Raw genomic sequence first — 23,150 nt, forward strand, 5'->3', positions numbered from 1 at the left:
CCGTCATCCATTTATTACCACAAATACTTTACTGGGGCCTACAGGCTTACAAGCTTGCTTTCATGTAGGTCCCATCATATTTCTCTTAGTTAAATAACGAATTCATATTGACCACTTATCTTTGTTATTATTATGTATTATTGAGAAGAAAAAAAACAATTTTGTACTTCATTTGAAATATATGTATGTTTATGATAAATATGAAAATAAATAAAATGAAATGAAATGTATCTCGCTCTCTTGTTTTCGTCAAGTTATCTCTTTATTTTGAAAATCTCAGTTTTGCCGACTAATGAAAGGAACAAACTCTTACCTTATTATCTAGACTTTGATATAAAATGACATGTGCGTCATTCCCCACGTCACATAGCTGAATGATATATGAAGTGGGAAATAAATAATATAGTGACATTCATGTATGTGTCAAAACAAATGTTAAAAAATTCACTGTACTGCTGTCATTAATGTTAAAAGCGAGACTTCGAAATTCGTATATATTTTTTCTGATTATGATTTCTTTTTAATCGCGGAGTAAAACTATTGATCTCGTACTTTTGACTGATTTTCTTTGTGATAGTGTCAGTCATAAAATGATATGCTCATGGTGATTTACATTAACAATTTATCAAATTTTGATTAAATTTCATAATAGTTGACTGTCACGGTGGTGGACAAGTTTGCGATCAAAGCTTTCTTCATCATGTCTGAGCGTTATGCAGTAAATATTGTATTCATTAAAACATGATATTCCAACCAGGGCTCTCTGTACACAGACATTACAATAAAAACCTTCCGTTAGAAAACCTTTCCCCCTCGGTCTTTATGATCTCTCTCTCTCTCTCTCTCTCTCTCTTTCTTTCTCTCTCTCAATTTCACTTTCACTTTCAAAGAAGTGAAATGAATTATGAGGAAACTCAGTAATGGTGAAACTCAAACTGCATCATTTTGATGAATTATAATAACTTGAAAGGAGAGAATTATTTCTGTATCCATTAAAAAATACATGATGTCCTGGTTCTTTCCATTAGCATGAAACTTCTCAGCGAGTAGCAATATTTTTCATCTTAAAGATACCATGTCCCTTTTGCAACCAACATCAAATTCTGTAGAACTTTGCAGGAATTATGAATATGTCATGATTGTCCTATCTTGCAAATACAAATGCAAATTATGCAATGAAACCCATTTACCTTCTAGTCTTCACTGTCAGACACTATTGAGTGACTGACTGACATCTTTTTTTTCTTTCTTTGGTAATAACATTCATAAATTGAGCTGTAACAGGTACATGTACATACGCATTTGTCTGCATCAATAACCCACTACCTATATTGGCAAAAATTAAACTGATTGAATCTTTGTGCAGCACAAAACGAAAGACCATTCGGTGAAATAGTCTGAAAATCAGACCATTACTTAGGTGATTGCAATCACTTAGTCAATGCGACAACCAATGGTCGTTATTTTCCCACTAAAAGCCATTTTCAAGCTCTTTCGTTTTTGAGAGAAGTTCTAAATTAGTATTGTCTTCCAAATGCCGTTGGAATTTATCCTTTTCATTTTTTGGCCTGCAAATGGGACGTAGTGCCTTTAATCCGGATGTTCTCGAACAGAAAGGAGTGACAGATAAGATGGAATTGAGAAAAAAAAAGTGGTGGTAGTCAATTTTTCTAAACGCATCTTGCATTCAGTACGTGCATGCCTCTATGAGCTTTTAAAGAGAAATCATTAATGTCTTGTTAAACGCCCGCGCAGAATAAGGAATATATTATGAAAATTCATCTTATTTAAAGCATTTTTTAAAGGGCAATCTTTACAACATCGGACTATAAAAATAATAATCATCATGTACCCAGAAAACGTTAAAATAGTAAATCTGCATGTTCTTGATGGGTAAGTCAGAGAGTGTAAACAAATAGAAGCGAAGTAGCGGCGACAGACTTTTCTTGTGGTTAAGCGATCGCTTCACAATACAAAGGTGATGGGTTCGATTCTAAGGTAATCCTTTCTCCTATTGTTTTTATTTTTATTTGAAAATGATTTTAGTTCATAATATTGATTTGCCAATACCTTTTAGAATTATATTTAATTAAAAAAAGCATAATTATATCAACTTAAAATGCAAGCAAGGAATGCGAGCGAGCTTTGACTGAAATTAAAGAAGACGTTGCTATTAGACGCTATAAATTAGGAGCACATTTAAAAGTGAAATGAAAAGGGGCACATTATCCTAAGGGAAAGGGATACTTAAAAATGCGTTTTCAACCTTGACGGCTTTTAAAACTATCGTATGACATATTTACAAAATAATGAAATACACCATTTTGTAAATATGTCATACGATTGTTTTAAAAGCCTTCGAGGTTGAAAACGCATTTTGGCCATTATTATCTGTATTGTACGGACAAGCCTTCCGATATGCCTGTTAGAGTCCTAATTACATTCCGAAACAGTAAGACCCAGACAAAAAATATCGACATTAAACAAATAAGTCCGTGTAAAGAGCACGTTTCCAGCTTAACAATTGTGTTTTTTCTTTTCAGAGGTAGTCCTGTATTTTTTTTTATTTTTTATTTGACGGACTATAATATTTCATGTACAAGCATTTATTTATTTTGTTTACTTCAACAGATAAAGCGTTTTTGAAAGAAAAGAAAAAGTATTTTATCATTATTATTATTACTATTATTGTTTTAAACGATAAGGAAATGATTTTCATTTCCAACAAATTAACAAACATATATTCAAGGTCATTTATATTTATAACATGAATACAATTGACTACTCAAGATACAAATATTTGTTAAACTGTCGAGTTAACAAAAGACATAGATATTTTCAATAATGTATTCCTGATATTCATGAACAACATTAAAAGGAAAAAACAATACAACAAACACATAATAATTATCGTTTGATTATTGGGCTATATACAACTACTTTGTTGTGACCACTGCTAGTGATAAAAAACAATCAGAAAAGTATCTTTTTATATAAAAAAATTGAAACCATTTTCTTGTTAAATTATTATTTCTACAATTAAAATCTGCAATATACTTTTCATTTTTGAAATAATTTATAATCGAAACTCTAATATTATCAAAGTCGGGCAATGTTTTCTTTATTTTGAAATTATACACCATCTGTCAAACCACGATCAGTATACAATTCGATGCATAATTATTTGAACCTCTTAAACCAAATAATTATTTTGTTCTTTCTGTTTAAATCTTGTAGTGAAAATATTATTCTATTTCCGGTTCCAGTACATAGTGTTCCAACCTTTCCCAAATAATTATGTTTAACATGCGTACATTCACATAGCAGATGTATAACTGTTTCACTCTGTTCATTACAAAATGTACATTCTTTTCTTGGGACTATATTAATTCTAAACAGTAAATCATTCGCATATAATATACGTTGCAAAACCTTAAACTGAAACCATCGTGGTACAACTAAATCCAATGGAACAATATGTTTCCCAACTCTTGTCATACCGGTCGAAAATGCATTCCCATTTAAGAAAACGTTTACTTTTTCCTTTTCTTCTCTTTAACAAAAGTACATAGATATGTGAACATCCTTTAATACGTTTCATAACCAATGCCATTGTATCTGGTAAAAGGGGTTGTGGTACCCTGCTAAAAAAGTCTTTCATTGCTAAACCCTTCTGTAATTGCATCGCTTAGTCCACGATAAAAAAAAATCTATTTTAATATTATAATTATCTTGGAAATCTTCCAGAGAGGAAAAAAAAGTCACCATTTGTCTTTAAAATATCATTGATAAAACGCACGCCCCTCTTACACAATTCTTTACTATATGTTGAGCTATTGCCTATTTTAATGTAATCATTATTCCATAAGGTTTAACAGGAAATGTTATCACAATGCGCAGATAAGAGTGTATTATAAGCCATGAACATTTCTTTTCAAAACGGGTTCTTTGTTTTACCTGCCATTCCCCGAAAATAATTGTTTCCCATTTAACATTTTAAATCATACGGTTCAGACAAGAACCATTGCAAAAGACACAGGATATTGCGGTCTATTGAGCCATTTACTAATATCTTAATCCAGGAAATGTTTAATGATTGGCAATGTGTATATATCTCTATCAATATTTGACCCTCCGTCTACATAACTGTGTGATATTTGATTTCTACTTATTTTATTAGGTTTCTCCCCCAAATAAATCTATAAAAGTGATTATTGATATCTTTCAAAAGATTTCACTTGCAGGGAGAGACAAATTAAGGTAGTTTAATTTGGAAAACCAACAATGATTTAACGGCAGTGACTCTCCCAAGAACAGTTAAGAATCGTCTTAACCACGATGTCATTTGACTTCCGATTTCTTTAAATTTTTCATTAAATTGTGAATTATCAATTTTTGCAAAGCTGTACAAAAGTCTTTACCGAAATATCTGAAATAATCATCAAACACCCAATTTAGATTTCTATCCAAAAGAACGCCATCTCTCTTGTTTTTATATCCTCCAATCCATATCGCATGTGTCTTATGTATATATTAACTTTTAAACCGGACATCGCATTATATTCATCTAAAATGTTTAATGCTCTGTTGAATTCTATTACTGACCCGTTCAATTTTAGTAGAGTATCATCTGCATACTGAATTATTTCAAGTTGTCTATTAGGTAAGCTCAAACCAACAATGGAGTCGGAATTTCTAAACAAAATACCTAGTATTTCGGCGCATAATAGAAATAAATAAGCCGACAGGGAACTCCTTAACGACATCCTCGCTCAATTGAAAATCTTGGAGATGGATGTCCATTTATTAATACACACAGTCAGGACTGACTATTTTCATAAAATACATTAAACCATTTTACAATAGAGGGATCAAACTTTAAAAATTGTAATACTTTTCTCATAAAATCGTGAGAAATAGAATCAAATGCTTTTTCAAAATCTATAAGCAGCAATAAACCAGAAATATCATTGATATCAGTATACAATAATTATATCATATATATATATATATATATATATATATATATATATATATATATATATATATATATATATGTATATATAACAATTGGATATTCTCTCCAATGAAGCGCCCTGACATAAAACCTTTCTGATTCTCATGTATAAGAAAAGGAAGCACGTTCTTCAATCTGTTTGCTATACAAGCGGAACCTAATTTATACACCACGTTCAATAAAGATATGGGTCTCCAATTTGTTAAATATTTTCTATCTTTATTATCTTTGGGAATTAATGTGATGACTCCCAACTTCTGTGTATAGGACATGCCGGATGAAATGCAGAGGAGGACGGAAAAGATCTTCGATAAGAAACATAATTATATCAAAGCGAGCTTTGGGTGAAATTAAAGAAAAAGTTGCTCTTAATGGTGAAAGGAAAAGGGGGCACATATCCAAAGGGGAAAAGACGCGTATTAGAAAAGAAGTCAAAGTAAAATGGGGAGTTATCAGAGGTTAAAATGGGGCACTTCTCGAATCCGATATAGAGCACTCACCGGAGATGGAAAAAAAGAGCACTTAATATGACAACGGAAAAGGAGCGCTTATTGCTAAGGAAAAGGGCATCATGAGAAGGGAAAATGGCACTAATTAAAAACGACAAGGAGGCAATTTTCAAAATAAAAGGGGCAATTATACAAAGTTGAAGGGGACTCCTCTCAAACCTGAATAAGGGCAGTCACCGGAGATGAAAAGGGGCACTTAAAAGAATGAAAAAAGGGCGTACGTAAAGAAAAAGATGCACTTATCAAAACAAAGCCATAAGGGATACCTCTCAGATTTGAAAAGAGGTAATTGAAAGAGATTGGAACAGGCAACTATTAGAAATAAAAAGGGGCACTCGTCTGAGGTAAAGGGGGCACTGATAAAACAGAAAGAGAGAGAGAGATAGAGAGAGAGAGAGAGAGAGAGAGAGAGAGAGAGGGAGAGAGAGAGAGAGAGAGAGAGAGAGAGAGAGGGGGGAGAGAGAGAGGGGGGGAGAGAGAGACTCAGAGATGAGAATACGATCTAAAGTCTGAAATTTTCATTAATTTGTATAAGGAGGGAGAACTCGCGGTTTGTATAAGGGGTATTCTGTGTCTGCCCCTGAAAAGGTGCTAGGCCTATTTGTATTTTACCTCTTTCATACACGTGATGACTAACAACAACAACAACAACAATGTCTTAGTCTTAGGCTTCCTTCATGCTCTAAGCTATTTTCCAGCAAGGCCTTGAATGTGTGAAGTATTTCCATAATATGCTTCTCCTAATACATATTGATGGCGCTCTTCACAAAGAATGTGCGGTGCTTTATTGATTTGTTTGGGTCATATTTAAAATAATCATTGAATCGGAAAGAAGATAAACGTACTTTATCAGCAGCTATTCTCACAGTAAAATATGAAAAATAACAGGCCTTTGTTTCAATTTGAGTTCGGTAGGTAATTCTATGAACCAGTATTTTGTCATTATCCATTTAATAATATTACAAAGGGAAAGGGGCAATTATCAGAAGTAAAATGGCACTAATTAGAATGGATAAGGGGGACACGGGTCAAACTTTGGGCTAATATTTGGAGATGAAAAGGGCACTTATTACAAAGTTAAAGGGGGTACCTCTAAAATTTGAATAAAGCGCGCTTATAAGAATGAAAAAAGGGCATACCAAAGGAAAAGAGGCACTTGTCAAAATATAAGAGACACCTTTCAGATTTGAAACGAGGCAATTTTAAAGCTTATCTGCATTCCGTAGTTTACAGGAGGGATTAGACTGCCCTGCAAGGTCACTGGACAGATGGTTATCTCATCAACTGAGCTCTCAGTTAACATAAGAAAAATAGGATCATGGGGGACCAATGGTCACCGATTAGGCATTGTTTGTTATATAGAGGGCGCAAGTAGCTTCAAGTAGTGCAGTGGGCCTTTAAGAGGATTGTAAGAGCACTTCCCTTGTCATCTCTGATTAATGCCACCTTTATTATGACACATGCCCCGGTTTTTTAAATAAATAAGTGCCCTTTTTCCTTCAGATAAATGCCATTTTCTTATTTTAATAAGAGCCACTTACCCTTCTGATAGATATCTCTATTAAGATCTCATAGGTGCCCTTTACCCTTCGATTTTCCTTTGTGCCCATCTACATTCTCTCTTCCCCGTCATGTACCTGGAAAGGGGCACTCACCTGAGATGAATAAGGGCAATTGTGAGAATTTAGAGGGGCACAAAGGAAAATCGAAGGGAAAAGGGCACCTATGAGATCTCAATAGAGATATCTATCAGAAGGCTAAGTGGCTCTTATTAAAATAAGAAAATGGCATTTATCTGAAGGAAAAAGGGCACTTATTTTTAAAAAAACCGGGGCACGTGCCATAATAAAGGGGGCATTAATCAGAGATGACAAGTGGCATTCATCAAAGATGCATGATATGGATTCTTGTCTGAAGGGGAAGGGGCACTTATTACAAAAGAAAAGGGCACCTGTCAGAGTCAAATGAGCACCTGTCAGATTATAGGGGCAATTATCATAGGTGAAGGGGGCACTTATCAGAGGTGCTAAGAGGCACGTATTGGAATGTGGAACGGGAACCTATTATAAATAAAATGGGGCACTAGTCTTATCTGAAGTAAAAGGGAGCACATTTCCTATGTAAAAAGGGGCACTGTATGAGGTACTTGAAAAAAGTGTGGGGGCACTGTGCCCTATGCCCTCGGCTCCGCCGCCTAGCTCTGGTGCTATCTAATTCCTACCGCTCCAACCTCTTTATTTACCCTACCTCTACTGCCATTCTCTAGTATACGCTGATCTACTTCCCCCTCACTACCACTTTACTCCTATCCTAACTCGACTAACAATTTTCATCTATAAATCTTTACACCTTTACCTAACCTTTCTTTCCTACCACTGCTATGTCGACATTACTTCTACTTCTACTAAATACTGCTATCTCTTGTAAACTGCCCCTCCCCCTCAACCCTGCAATATGCCCGTCGATCGGAGATGTTCCTTAGATAGATTAAACTACTAGTAAATTAATGTTTGATTCGATTTGATAAAAATCAGTTATAATTCGTTTTTAATAGCGCTTTCGAAATATTTCAATATTAATCTTTACGTAGAGAGAGAGAAAAAAAATGATATATAGGTGTAGTTCCAAGAATCACTGGCGTACCTATGGGGGGGGCAGGGGGGGCAGAGTGCCCCCCCTGACGGGCTCCAGGGGGAAAAAAGAAAAAGAGGAAAGAAAAGAAAAGAAAGGAAAAGGAAAGAAAAAGAAAAAAAGGAAAGAAAGAGAAAAAAGGAAAAAAAGGAAAGAAAAAAGGAAGAAGAAGAGAAAAGGAAGAAAAAGGGAAAAGAAAAGAAAAGGAATAAAAAAGGGGAAATTTAAAAAAAAAAGACCATGGCCGTACGCACCAGGGGGGTGGGGGCAGTTGACCCCAGATATTTTGAAAACGTACAGTTTTTTTTCCTGAAAATGTAGTGTAGGCCTATACCAAATCCTTCAATTCTACTTTTGAAAATGAAAAAGTACCCTCACGACCAGTTCGGTCGCTCGAACTCCCTTCACTCCTTTTGCTTTTGAGATTCTTCGAAAACTTTTAACGCATCTTTCCCCCTCCCCCACCAGAAAAATATTCCGCATGCGGCCCTGAAAAATTAAAACAAATGAAAATAGGAAAATATAAGTGATATAACAAATTTGAAACTCTTCGCTGGCGCGAACTGCTTGCTAGCCTATTTTGTATTAAATGTTTTCACTTGCTCGTCCCCCTGAAAAAAGAAAAGGATTAGTATTGCCTAGAATACAATTGTGCCTGCCCCGACGGGCCCCGACCTGCAACCATGGCAACAATTATGTACCAAATGTTACTAAAAGAGACTAATTCATTTTTCTCGCTCGCGAATAAAATGAATAAACATTGCTTTGGAAATAATTGTGCCCACCCTTGACCTGCAACAATATCATTAAAAATGGAAGAGTTTTTTCGCCCTCTCGCCAAAAAGGAATTGAATCGCGTTAAACGCGATTGCGTCCATCCTGACCTGCACCAATAAAAACAAGTTTATTTATTAATTTCTATTAAAAGAGAATTTATTTTTTTGCTTGCTCGTTATGCTCGCTCGCCAAAATGGAATTGACAACGCTAACGTATCCGCCCCAACCTGCAACAACCAGTTAAAGGTAAAGACCATTTATGGTCATGCGATTGCATTGTGAAAGAAACGTTGTGGAATCGATCAGAAAAGGTTGATCATCTAGCATCTAGCATCTGCAAGGTTCTAGAATCGTCAAAATGATAAGAAATTTGGCCTATTCTTCGTAAAGTTACAAGCCCTATACACAGAAAGATGTATATGGGACTACCCTATATCTCTCACAGACCATGAGAGAAACAAATTTACCAAATAATTGAATTAGTAGGCGGTTTCCCGGCAAATTTTTTATCATCATGTATTAGTCAAAACATATTCTTTCACATGATTGGTAATGAGAGCTTCGCCATTTCATTTTTTGAAATTGGGGCGTTTCCAATACTGGTCTTTACCTTTAATAATTATGTACCAAACGTTATTCAAAGAAGTTTTGGTGTGCTCGTGCTCGTGCTCGCCAAAATGGAATTAACATCACCTTAGACATGATTGTGTAAGCCCTGCCCTGCAACAAAAAAATCTGAAATTTATGAACCAATTATCATTACAAAATTTTTGCTCGCTCGCTACGCTCGCTCGCCAAAATAGAAATAACACCGCTTTTAATAATCACGTCCCTGATATGGAACAATGAACCCCAGTTTATATACCATATTTTCCCTATAAAAGAGAAGTGATTTTTTTTTGCTCGCTCGCCAAAATAGAAATAACACCGCTTTAAATAATCACGTCCCTGACATGGAACAATGAACCCAAGTTTTATGTACCATATTTTCCCTATAAAAGAAAAGTGATTTTTTTTTTCGCTCGCTACGCTCGCTAGCACGTGGAATTATGTGCCCACCACTAACCTGCTACAATATCATTAAAAAGAGAAATGTAGGGGGTTGCCTGCCCGCCAAAATGGGATTGACATTGCTTTAAACACGAATGTGCCCGCCCCCTAACTGCAACAATGAAACAAATTTTATATAGCAATTCATTGAGAGAAAGATGTATTTTCGCTCGCTAGCTAAAATGGGTATAAAATCATCCTAAACACAATATTGTTCCCGCGCCCTGCATGGGACAATAATTGAACCAAGTTTAAGTGGCAATTATTTAAAAAAAAGGGATTTTTTTCTTGCTCGCTACACTCGTTTGCAAAAAAAATGAAATTAACGTCGCTAACAATTAGTGAATGTTCCCACCCCCAACTTGCAACAATCCCAGTTTATATACCAAACGTTACTTAAAGATTTTTTTTTGCTCGCTCGCTCGCCAGAAGTGAAAATTAGCATCGCCTTTTTTGTTTGTTTCGGTCGCTTGCCCCCCCTGACGGAGTACCCCAGGTACGCCACTGCCAAGAATTCAAAGCTATATCCTGGTTTCAATATCGGAATCTATCTTTTTCTTTTTTTGCAGGGGTAATCATGACGTCACTATAATGACTCACCTTTCTACTATACTCTGCGCTGCTGATCTTAACGTTCAATTATTGGAAATCTGATTATATGGTTGCAGACGTAAACAAAACTGGCTGAATGCCCTGCATGCTGCGTGTAAGCCGAGTGCTAAAAATGCTAAAGTGCGTAGTGCTAATAATTATGAAGCCTGCATGCGCCCGCGCCCGTCGACACTGTCCTCTATACATAGGCTCTATAGCTGTCTTCATAGATTGGTGCATATTCATATTTCAAATGGTATATAATATTACTTATCTATAATCATAACTTTATGAAATGAAACATTTACTAATTCATTTAACATGGCTAAGCAAAGACAAGACAATTTTTAATTGTTACCCAGTTCAAAACAAATCAAAACTTGATATTTCAGGAAATTGTCAACCAATTTTCCTTTTAAGATGCTACGATCAAGTATATATAAAATTTGGAGCCTTTCAATATGTGTCGAATTGAAGCGTATGTAATAGTTTGTGATGGTGGTAGATATATATATACGGTTAAATCTTAAATAGAAGTAGTGTTAATGATTAGGGGATGTTACTTGTTAGATAAGATGGGTACCAAATCGTGCAATATGTAATCCCATCATAGCTTTTTTTTAATTATCTAAAATTATTACAATACTTTAATTATTTACGTTAATGTAACTCGATTTAACTGAGTAAAAATGTATTCAGTAAAATAAGTAAATTCTACTTAAGATGCCGTAGGTAATATTTACTTAATAAAAATAAGGCAATTCTTTTCCTCAATTTTATTGAGTTATTTCGACTATTATTTGTTTACAGTGTATAGGCATATACTGTCGCTCATATAGTTGGAATATTTTTTTTTACCCCAATTTATGGAATTATTTTGACAATGGTTTATTCTAATTGATCTAGATAATAGTATACATTATCAGGTTTTATTATATTATAATTTGCCAGTGTTTGTTTTGCGTGACTGCTAAAGCATGTGTATGCTACTATGCTTATCAACCAGGGGACCTACGCCCTTAAAAGTATTATGTCCCATTTGCAGGCAAAAAAAATGAAAAAGTTAAATTCCAACTGCATTTGAAAGATAATACTAATTTAGAACTTCCCTAAAAAAGATGGGGCTTGAAAATGTCTTCAAGTGGGAAAATAACGACTATTAGTTGTCAAATCGACTTTTGGGCTATAGAGCCCAAAAGTAATAGTCTTGATTTTCAGACAATATTATTGTACCGAATGGTCATACGTTTTATGCTGCGCAAAGATTCAATCAGTTTAATCTTGGCCATCACAAGAAGTGGGTTATTGATGTAGACAAATTAATGCTCATGTACCTTTACAACTCTTTTCATGTATGTTATTACCAAAGAAGAAAAAAAGCCAGTCAGTACGTCACTCAATAGAGTCTGCCCGAGTGAAGTCTAGCAAGTAAACGGGTTTCCTTGCATAATTTGAATATGAGGACACTGCTAACGTTTAAATTTCACAGATAGGACAAATTACATGACATATTCAGAATTCCTGCAAAGTTCTACAGCATGTGAGGTTGGCTGCAAAAGGGACATAGTACCTTTAAGATATAAATGACAGTAATGAGGATTAATGTCCCACAAAAGGGCACTAATATGGCACATCGACACGGTTTTGATCCTGGGGCCTCAAAGTTACGAGGCCATTGCTTTGCCACTGAACCATGACTGTACACAGCGGGGGCTAGTAGGGGGCAGTTCCCACAAATAAAAAAACAACAAAGAAAATGCAATACTTTTTTTTCATTAATTCATTGAATTTTACCCCGGTCCCCAACATAAAAAAATCCTCTGTACGACCATGCATTATGGCTCAAGGCATGGGCACACAGAAGATTTGTTTATGTTGGGTACCGGGAGGAAATTCAATAAATTATTGATAATGATTACAGAGATGAAGAATGAAATTAAATGAGACAGGAAAGTAATACAGGTGAAATATAGACAGAAAGAAAAGAAAGGGAAAAAAATAACGAAAGCGAAGGGGGAGTGATCGGGTGAGAGAAAGTGAAAGAGACAGAGAGAGGGAGATACAGACAGACAGAGAGAGAGAGAGAGAAAGGTAAAGAAAGAGAGAGAGAGAGGGGGGGGGGGGAGTGGGTTAGAGGGAGAGATCAAGAAATCGAGGGGTACGGTAACTTCAGCTGTTACACGCTATTTCTCGTCTCCGATCATCTAGCACTCATATTCTTACATGTAGCTTATCTACCGCAGCTCAGGTGAACGATCGACATCAGCGGACGAATATTGCTTGTGTTTATTTTTTTTAAATTGCAGTTTTTCATACTTTCCAAATGAACGAGAAAATACTTTTAACGCTCACCCTTCTATTTGGGGTGTCTCGTAAGTATAAAATTACTAATTGTATCTTTATGATAACCATGCCATATAATTTTAGACCAAAACTGAGTAGACTACAGACATGAAGAGTACAACGAATGATAGATCTAAACAACCTTTTTTTTTTACGTGTAGGGCCTACACGATACGTGTATAAATAACTCCTTGGCCAATGTGAATGTGCACATAACTAGTGAATGCAACTAGACTCTAGAGAGACTAGATCTAACGTTAGAGAAGCGTAAATACTTGCGTGTGGGACTATGTAATTGTAAAGACTGGCCAAGTTCTACTTGAAATTCTTCAAGTGTATGATCGGGTGACCAAAGTTTGCAGAGATTAAAAAAAAACATAAGGAAATTTGCTATTCGATCCATTAATTATTTCTCATAATTTACACAAATCTAGGGTCTGCCTTTTGGTCTAAGCGGTTTGCCGTGAAACCTGTGAAAAAGTAGTCTAGGCCTACTAAATCTAGTAATATCAACGTTTATCCGAAAAATACTCAAAAAATAACAACAAAATTGACACGAAACAGGTAATAAACATAACAAATTTTAACTCATGATCTTTATGTGGACATTTGATGAATATTTACTTCATTTTGGGTATGTTGTAGTAGGGTATCTCCACACCGGAGTTACGGGTCAAATTTTGGATAGGTTTCTGAACAAGAGCCAATGAAAATTGGTGCAACTAGACCTCTAGAGGTCTATTCAATTTATCATTCTTTATGGTCAACAAAATTCTGATCTTAAAAGTGGATGTCGGATCGGACTGTGCTTCAACTCAAGAAAAAAGTCATTAAAAGAAACGACCATTTTTATTCGCGCACAGAATTTTACAGCTGATCTATCAGTATCACAAAAAGCAATCTATCAAACAGGGTCTAGATCTAGAAACTAATTGCATATTTTGCAGGCAAAATATCATAGGTCTACAATCAGTTGGTAGGCCTACCACTTTTTACTAACAATTTTGATGACATCTGCTCTCAAAAAAAAGATTTCCAGACTGTTGTTTATTTTTTCGGAGCTGATCTTTTGTCAATAGTGTCATAATTTCACACCCAATTCAAATTCAATAGAAAATGTAGTCTCTGGGCAATTTTAAGTTCATCTTTCCATTGGTGGTGTCTGATTTTCGAGAAATTTTTTACTGATATTTTGAGATGGCGAACTAAGCAGTAAGGTCACACATGAAGTATGGTCACCAAAAAAAAAGTCATTAAAAGAAACGACCATTTTTATTCGCGCACAGAATTTTACAGCTGATCTATCAGTATCACAAAAAGCAATCTATCAAACAGGGTCTAGATCTAGAAACTAATTGCATATTTTGCAGGCAAAATATCATAGGTCTACAATCAGTTGGTAGGCCTACCACTTTTTACTAACAATTTTGATGACATCTGCTCTCAAAAAAAAGATTTCCAGACTGTTGTTTATTTTTTCGGAGCTGATCTTTTGTCAATAGTGTCATAATTTCACACCCAATTCAAATTCAATAGAAAATGTAGTCTGTGGGCAATTTTAAGTTCATCTTTCCATTGGTGGTGTCTGATTTTCGAGAAATTTTTTACTGATATTTTGAGATGGCGAACTAAGCAGTAAGGTCACACATGAAGTATGGTCACCACAATCGTACCAAATTCATGATTGTTAAAGATTTGTCCCCAATTTATTAAAAATATCTTTTCCTGGGGATTTTTTTAGTAATCATGTATTGTTGAGTAATTTGATATTTGGAATTTTGAATGTTTTCTGCAGATAATGGATACAATATGGTTTTGAATCAAAACAATTTTGTTTAGTTTAAGTTTTTCATACTAAAAATAAGTTCAGATTGCTCACTTCTGTATATTAAAGTCTCTCTAAAGTTTTGGGAGCCCCAAATTCGCTAACAAATTTGATGGCAAACATTTCAATTAAATTGTGTAATGATGTGAAAGAGGATGTCATTTAACACTGAACTGTGCAAGGATTTTCAAAACAAATGTGTTTAGAGACGACTATTGATGGAAGAATACAAAACTTGGGTTTTGTGTTTTATGCAGATCTGGTATTCTTTTATCAATATTCAATGTTTGGGCTTCCAACACCTTAGAGATGCTTGAATGATTTCTACCTCATTCCTCTAGATAGATGTTATGTGATTCTTCTCTATTTTGTGAGAAAGCAAAAATATAACGAAAGAAGTAGAAAATGGGCTGGCAGGAAAAAAAGGGAAAACTAGAAACCAATTTCATTTGATGTTTAACATACCATTACCAGACCTTTGTACATGTATATTCACTCCTTAAAAAAAAAAGCATGAAAGAGGAAAAAAGGAAGTAAATATCGATTGAACAAACAAACAAACTAATTTTCCTTTCATCTGTTAATAGTAATATGAAATTGTTTCTCTTGCATGTTTTCCTATCAGATTGTGAGCAACTGAACCGCCATGTCAGACATTATGAACTCCTTAGCTACAACACTCATGAGCTACATGCCAAGCATGAACGATCCAGACGATCGGTAGATGCCTTGCAAGAAGTGGAACTTGACTTTGAGGCACACGGAAGGTAAGATATTCAGTCGTACGTTCAGACATAACAAGGGCATGTTAAAGCCCCACTGCACTACTTAAAGCTACTTGCGCCCTCTATATAGCATAAAATGCATAATCGGTGCCTGTTGGATCCCCATGATCCCCTTTTTCCTCCTTCAGACATTTAAATGCTAATTTTATTGGAGGAGCTCGCGCCTTTGAATGTTTTTTTAAACAGATATATGGCGCCATACAAATGCTGTTTATCATCATCATCAGGTTAATTGTGAGCTGATTTGATGAGATAACCACCTGTCAGTGATCTTGCAGGGAGGTCTAACCCCCCTGGCCAAAACTATTGCAGATGGGCTTTGAATGGTAACACTAACATCCTTATTAATTTGATTAAAGGTTGTCAAAGCAATTAAAGGAATAGTTGAGTTCTGTTGCAGAGGGCACTACACAAAATAACTTTTTTTGTGAGATAATGAAAAACTGAGTGTCAAATTTGAAAGAACATAATATTTAAATGACAAAATCATCTTTGTTTGATCAAAAATTGGTTCAGAGACGGCTGAAATACAATGATTTCTAATACTTGTTTACCACCACAAATATTAGATATTTTGAAAAATTTGAAAAAACCGTTGAAAAAAAAGAAATAATGCCTTTTACATGTACATGTACGTCGAATTTCAGCCAATGCCGATTTGGTTTTTTTTGTTGGCATTTTCGTGTTGCTTATATTACGCACAACCAGCCAGCCCATGTATTGTTATTTTTAATTATATATTTAATTCACGGACACGTGTTTTTTTTAAAGTGGAGCTGAATTGGTATGCTCGTATTGGCTAAATTTCACACATTTTGGAGTCTAAAGTTACCTTCTTAGCAATTTTAGGTTCTAAAAGGGTACTAGAAATGTTATAGATAAGAATAAGAGTAATAACCATTGACTTAGAAGGCATTTGCAGTCTGAAAAAAGAACTCAACTATCCCTTTGATAGAATAAATACAGTCACGATTTTTAGATGTAAGAGTCTGAAAATTGGCCGATGTAAAGCTCGGTACATACATGTAGGGCGTACAACTCAGAGACTGGCAGATCGAGTAAAACAGCATGTGCCTTCCTTTATTTGAAACCGCCAGAACGGCACGCGTTCACAACCGCCGCGCTCATGCAAACTGGGAAATGGCCAGACGACAGACAACGCCAACTCTGACATCGCTCAGCACTTGCTGAACAATACTGTTCATCTTGGTTCAAATTTCTCTGCTGAGTGAGAAACTTTACTCATCTGCGCATGCTCGAAACCTCACACATTCAGTTGACTGACCCTCTTCTATGCAGACAGAAAGAGTTTGTTCAGATGCTCGTATTATTTTAGCGATTATCCCGATATAACCCACTGGCAATACCCACTGGCCATAAGCCTAATTTACTGTTACCTTAGACAGCCAATCAGAGCTTGTTATATTCGCACCTTGTTCCTTTTAGTTTCCGTTTATATTGTTCGATTTCGGCTTTCTGTTTCATTCTTACGTTATGTTCTGATGAGTAAGAGACGAAAAGCTTAAGCATGGCTCTTTTCAACGCGATTCTCTGATTTTGTAGTACCAATCGTTGTTTTAGATGTAAGAGTGTTTTAGGACAAGACAAGACATGAAGGCAGATTTTTATGCCTCCGTTACAAAGTAGCCGGAGGCATTATGTTTTCGGGTTGTCCGTCCGTCCGTACGTCCGTACGTCCGTACGTACGTACGTACGTACGTACGTCTGTACGTACGTACGTCCCGTTCTCGTGATCGCGTTATCTGAAGAACTGGTTGATGGATTCCTGCCAAACTTTAGTCATGTATGTATCTTGTAGAGCCGATGAACTGATTAGATTTTGGGGTTACGAGGTCAAAGGTCAAAGGTCACAGGGCTCATTATGTATGCAAAACGAGCTCGTGATCGCGTTATCTGAAGAACTGGTTGATGGATTCCTGCCAAACTTTGGTCATGTTTGTATCTTGTAGAGCCGATGAACTGAGTAGATTCTTGGTTCATAAGGTCAAAGGTCAAAGGTCACAGGGCTCATTATGTATGCAAAACGAGCTCGTGATCGCGTTATCTGAAGAACCGATTGATGGATTGCTGCCAAACTTAGGTCATGTATGTTACTTGCAAAGCCGAAAAACTGATTAGATTTTGAGGTCACGAGGTCAAAGGTCAAAGGCCACAGTGCTCATTATGTATGCAAAACGAGCTTGTGATCGCGTTATCTGAAGAACCGATTGATGGATTGCTGCAAAACTTAGGTCATGTATGTTACTTGCCGAGCCGATGAACTGATTAGATGTAGGGGTCACAAGGTCAAAGGTCAAAGGCCACAGGGCACATTATGTATGCAAAAACAGCTCGTGATCGCGTTATCTCAAGAACCGATTGATGGATTCCTGCTAACTTAGGTCATGTATGTTTCTTGCAGAGCCAATGAACTGAGTAGATTCTTGGTTCATAAGGTCAAAGGTCATGGGCTCATTATGTATGCAAAAATAGCTTGTAATCACAATATTCTGAGAACCTGTTAATGGATTACAATTGAACTTGAATTCGAAAAATTTCTTCTGTTTTGGTTTGTAAAATTGCTCTATGACGGAGGCATCATTTTCGACTGCGCGCAGTCGAAGTTCCATCTAGTTTTTTAAAACATGAATGTATGCCAAACAGGTAATAACACTTTAAAGATGTATTTGGGAAAACAGCACATGTATGCAGTCAAGCTACAATACGCTTGTCCATGCATGGTCTTATGGTGCCAAGAGGTGCCGTTTGTTCATGACTTGCTTGAGTGCCTTGCATAAGCGCTCAGATTTCTATAAAAAAATTAAATTAAACTCTCACTATCATTCCTTGATTAGCAATATGATGAGCTCTTTCCATCTGGAAAAGTACTTTTATTGCTAAATGAACTTGATAATGGTATATTTTGTGGTGAACATTTTCGAGGAATAGATCTCTATCAGGAAATATCACAGTTATGAAAATATTTACATATAAATCTCAAAGTTTCCCAATACATAGGTATCATTTCCTTGTACTGTATCACTCACAAATCTTATCAAATGTACATATCTCAGTTTCGCATAAAATGCAAAAGAATTCAATATGTTCAATATCTTTTTGATTAGATCGTCCAAACTATACTACATTCTTTTCATTTGGCCTGTAATTTGGATGGGTGCAGAAAATGAGGTTTTAATTTGCCAATATGCAATACTGAAAGGGAAAATATTTGTTATTCTACGAAAATTCAGCTTTCTATTGATATAAAGTTTTATTTTCATTGGATAGGGTCTTTAAAAAGCCTGCAGTGCATGATGAATTAAAGCAAAATGGTTGGCAATTTGTAATTCAATTGTCATGATGAATGCAGTACCATTGCCCCTTACCATCTACACAACATTAGGTATTTTATCAGAACGTGCCCATTTAGCTGCTTTTTTACGTTGTAAGAATTCTTTTTCCCATTGCAGAACCAGGTCTTTTTGAGAAGGAAAAAAAAAGACTTTTATTTATAAAGACAATTGCATTAATGAGGAATTTTGCCAGTCTTCATTTTAAACATTTGAGATAAACCCCGAAAAAATACATAAAGGTAGACATTTTAAAACAAGGTTTCATCAAAATCTGATAACATGAGCACTTGCTGAGTCACTACACACTTTCGCATTTTACAAGAGATGTTTGCAAATGGAACTGCCTCCTCATCCTCCCCCCTCCCCCAACAACAAATATACATATATTTAAAAATTAAACAAATTAAAAAAAACAATAAATAATAATACTGATAATAATATTAAATGAATTAAATAAAACAAAATAGTTACAAAATCAAAAAGTGTGAGCATGATAACATGAAAAGTGTTTCAGAATCAGTCATGTCCTTGATTATTAAAACTGGCTTCCCAAAACCCAAGGAACCGTGTTATGACTTTAGCAGTGCTCAATTAAATGTAGGCCTATTTGATACTCTAAATTGTATTTTTCGCACAGGAGGGGAAGTGAAAGGAAGCTACACTATGTACAATGTAGTCTGGAGAAGTCTTTAAAATGTTGAATATCTGTTTGCATGTATACTTCTACTTCTACTTTTATGATGATACTCAGTAGGATCCATAAGTCAGGATGTAGTGCTAACGAATAAACTATCTAGTTCTTGGTCTAGATGCTTGGTGGAAGCGCTCCCTTAAAGCCCTCCAGTGAAGTAGCGTCAAGGGTGATCTTTGAAAGTGCATTCCACGCAGTAATTTCAAGGCAGTACGTGTATATCTTGCCCACATGTACAGTATATATATTTGCCTTCTATTTTGGACCTTATAATCCCCCATTTCATGCATTTACTTGCAGTAAGTGTAAGATAAATAAATTAGGGTAAATTGTGCTGTGCAATGTTGAAATGGGTCAAAGTTCAGGTCATATTGAGGTGATCAGCAGCCATGCATTTTTAGTTGAAAGATGATATCTTATCACACACATTAATAATTCAGCACATCTTGTTACTACCCTGTTCCGATCATGCATCATTTACATTTATATACCATAGCTTCTTATGCAGCTGTAAGACCGGACAATTTTAGTCTGCTCACGCATGTACATTCCTGTAATGGCTTCCAGTTCCTTGTGGTTGCCTTTGCAGTACTCTCTGTAAAAGGTTTAATAGCAAATCGAAACAATGTTATTGTTTATTTTACAAGTATAGTATTGAAGGAAAAAAACAGGCTAACTGTGAGAGCTTTTAGGAAAGAAACCGGAATCAGTAAGGAGAAAAGTGACGGGAAGGAAGTAAGGAACAATGGAAATTATTTTCATTCATGCCAAAATGGATTTATTTTATAGTTTAAATGTAAGTTTACACACATGATACATTTACTTTGTGGTCTGTCAAGGCCATTGTATTATCAGAAAAGGCTGCTGAAGTCTATAGAATAAGATGACACAATATTTACTTGCATGTATCTGGATGTCATGTTTAATGGTCAGCTGAGAATAGTTACATAAACACTGTATCACTAATTTCATATTTTTCATGTAAAATTTAACCGAAGTGTGATTAACAGAACTGAAATAAAATGAATTTTGAGAAAGAAATAAGTTACTAGTGATACCATCAATTATTCAATACATTGCATTGATTTATTTGACTGTGTAACCAAGGCCCGGGGTAACATACACATTAAATGTAAATTGTTAACATTATTATACTGCTTGCAATGCATCAAGCAAGACATTCTGTTCCAAAATGTTCCACTGAGGGAATAGAAATACTTTTTTGCTCTTGGCTGTTGATATTTTATGGCATTTTGTTCAGTACACGATTAGTAGATCTCTCACAGATTCTCAGGAGGAGAAAGATGGCCAGATTTGGGCATACTTCCTGAAAAGTAGGAGTGTCATTGCAGGGGGGGAAATCTGATGTTCTGAAACCTGGCAACAAGTCTACCCTGGTTACAGGGGAATAATACAGCCCACAACAAAACAAATCATGATGCTTTTTACCACAGGCACAGGGGAAGTGCGTTAAAAACCCTGTGTTAGGTTGATTACTGCATTGCTTAATACATGTATTGTACATGTATGTACATGCCTTTGAATGAACATGTAGGCCGTACAGTGTGAGTGCAAGAGACCACTCTGTAACCTTATGATTCATAACCTGCGTCCTGTTTCTAAAATGTGTGTTGACAGCCCAAATAGAAGTGCCATAAACGATGAAGTTTATCGATCAAGAGGGTTTTAGAAAGCTGCCATTCCTGTAGTTGACACTGCATGTACACACACACAAGATAATCAGTGCAGAGTGTTTGTAAGGATTATACAAACGTCAGACTCAGATCTGCTATTATTGCTCTTTATTCTAGTGATTTGTCTACCCCAAAACAGTTGTATCTTATTTACAAACATTGCCTACAGGTGATATATTATGAGAATTCAAATTACATGTACGCATTTACTGTTCTAATCTCTTTCAAGAGTACAAATCAGGCATGAGCAACAATATTGAAATAATTATGCCATTTATACCGCAAATTTCTTCCAAGAAGTTAATGTATCTGGACTTACATGTAGCCAGCATGGCTATTTTTTTCTTCTTTGAACATAAATTAAGTAAATAATATATCATGGAGTTTTTATGCTTCTGAAAGATACTGTGAACCAAAATTCATAAATTCATAGATAAGTAATGTATGCAAAATATCTCTCTTGAAGACTTCAAAGATAGTTTATATTAATTTTGTTCGTATTATGGCACAGAAGGATAGTAGACTGCAAAATTGTCATAACACATTCATATCATGTACATGTATGTTCCACGCCCAATCTTTGAACTGCATACAACTCGGGCAGAATATTTGTACTTTGACCTTTGTGCAACTCTGAAGGTGTATTCCCCCATTATACCCAACCCACTTGAACCCAGAGCAACAGAAGTAACGCTATCTTCAGACTGAGTGAACATTGAACCATTTCCACAAATATGTCTCGCTTTCTCTGAATTTATGTCCTTTTTTTGTCTCTATGGATTAATTCTTGATACATGTAAGTGCTCATAATGTACTTGTATGCTAATACCGGTATCTACATGTATAACACTGTAATCATTGGTATCGCCCTACCCCCCCCCCCCCCTCAACTAATTCAACTACTCACGTTTGATTGATAATATTTTCATTTTGTTTGATATTCTTTTTAAAACCTAAAAATGTATTTCCCTTTGCAATTACATGTACCCCATTTGCTATGATTGTTTAATTTGGGTTGTGCATTTCAGTGGAATTAAAGTGAGGGGGGGGGGGTGGGGGAATGGAGGAGGGGGAGGGGGTCACAAATGCATTGCTCTTTTCTTTTTCTTTTTTGACCAACATGAGGTGGCATCTGGCAGTTGTGGTTACAAGTATATTACAGGGACTTTCCGAAATGTGCACATACATGTACAGTACATGTACATGTACTTTATTGACTGCTATGAGAGGCACAGCTGTTTCTATCGAGACTGAAGGGGATGTAACATGTAACAGCTATGCCTCAAATATTAAAGCAGTCCATACATCTTTTTTATATATTCCAGATTCACAAAAAAACCTACAAAGAATTTTTGCCCTATCCATTTCTTGAGTAAACATTGGTTAAAACATCACAGTTAATCTGAGACACTGTCTGTAAATATTTGCTGAAAAGTTGGAGATCATTGTACAAAGCACAGTTTGGTACTATCCGCACTCGCACAAAGAAACTTTTTGCACGTTAACCAATGGTGATCTCAGCAAAATTGAACTACATGTACATGTATGCGGCCCGTTACCTGGGCAACAGGCATCTTTCCCATTAACTATTGACCGTTACCCTGGCAACAGGCAATTGTTCGTTTCTTTACTGGGATGGCTAAAATTCGACTCTGATTTCGACCAATCAGATGGCTAGATTTAAAGCAGGGTTGGCATATTTCCCGCTTCGGAGGCTTATTTCCCGGACGCCAGGAAATAAGCGGTATTTACCAGTATTTACCGCTTTTTACCGGTATCTACCACTTTTTACAGGGAAATACCGGGAAATATATTTGTCCACTCACTTGTTCATAGGGATAATTGTCCAATTTTGAACATAATAACAATGGTGGTGAGTATGGT

At 35.7% G+C, this 23,150-nt stretch overlaps 1 protein-coding gene across 1 annotated transcript in view; it reads left to right on the top strand.

Moving 5' to 3' along the window:
* Window positions 1–12,783: 12,783 nt before the first annotated feature.
* The window catches only part of LOC115919534 (disintegrin and metalloproteinase domain-containing protein 10-like), a 44,956-nt gene continuing 34,589 nt past the window's right edge, over window positions 12,784–23,150 (top strand). Inside the window, exons 1-2 of the mRNA XM_030973607.1 lie at window positions 12,784–12,947; window positions 15,369–15,510. Coding sequence (XP_030829467.1) covers window positions 12,899–12,947; window positions 15,369–15,510 — 191 coding nt within the window. The 5' untranslated portion in view covers window positions 12,784–12,898. The remainder of the gene's footprint in view (window positions 12,948–15,368; window positions 15,511–23,150) is intronic.

This window comes from Strongylocentrotus purpuratus, unplaced genomic scaffold (genome assembly GCF_000002235.5).
Source record: "Strongylocentrotus purpuratus isolate Spur 01 unplaced genomic scaffold, Spur_5.0 spur5_scaffold_6, whole genome shotgun sequence".
Lineage (NCBI taxonomy): Eukaryota > Metazoa > Echinodermata > Echinoidea > Camarodonta > Strongylocentrotidae > Strongylocentrotus > Strongylocentrotus purpuratus.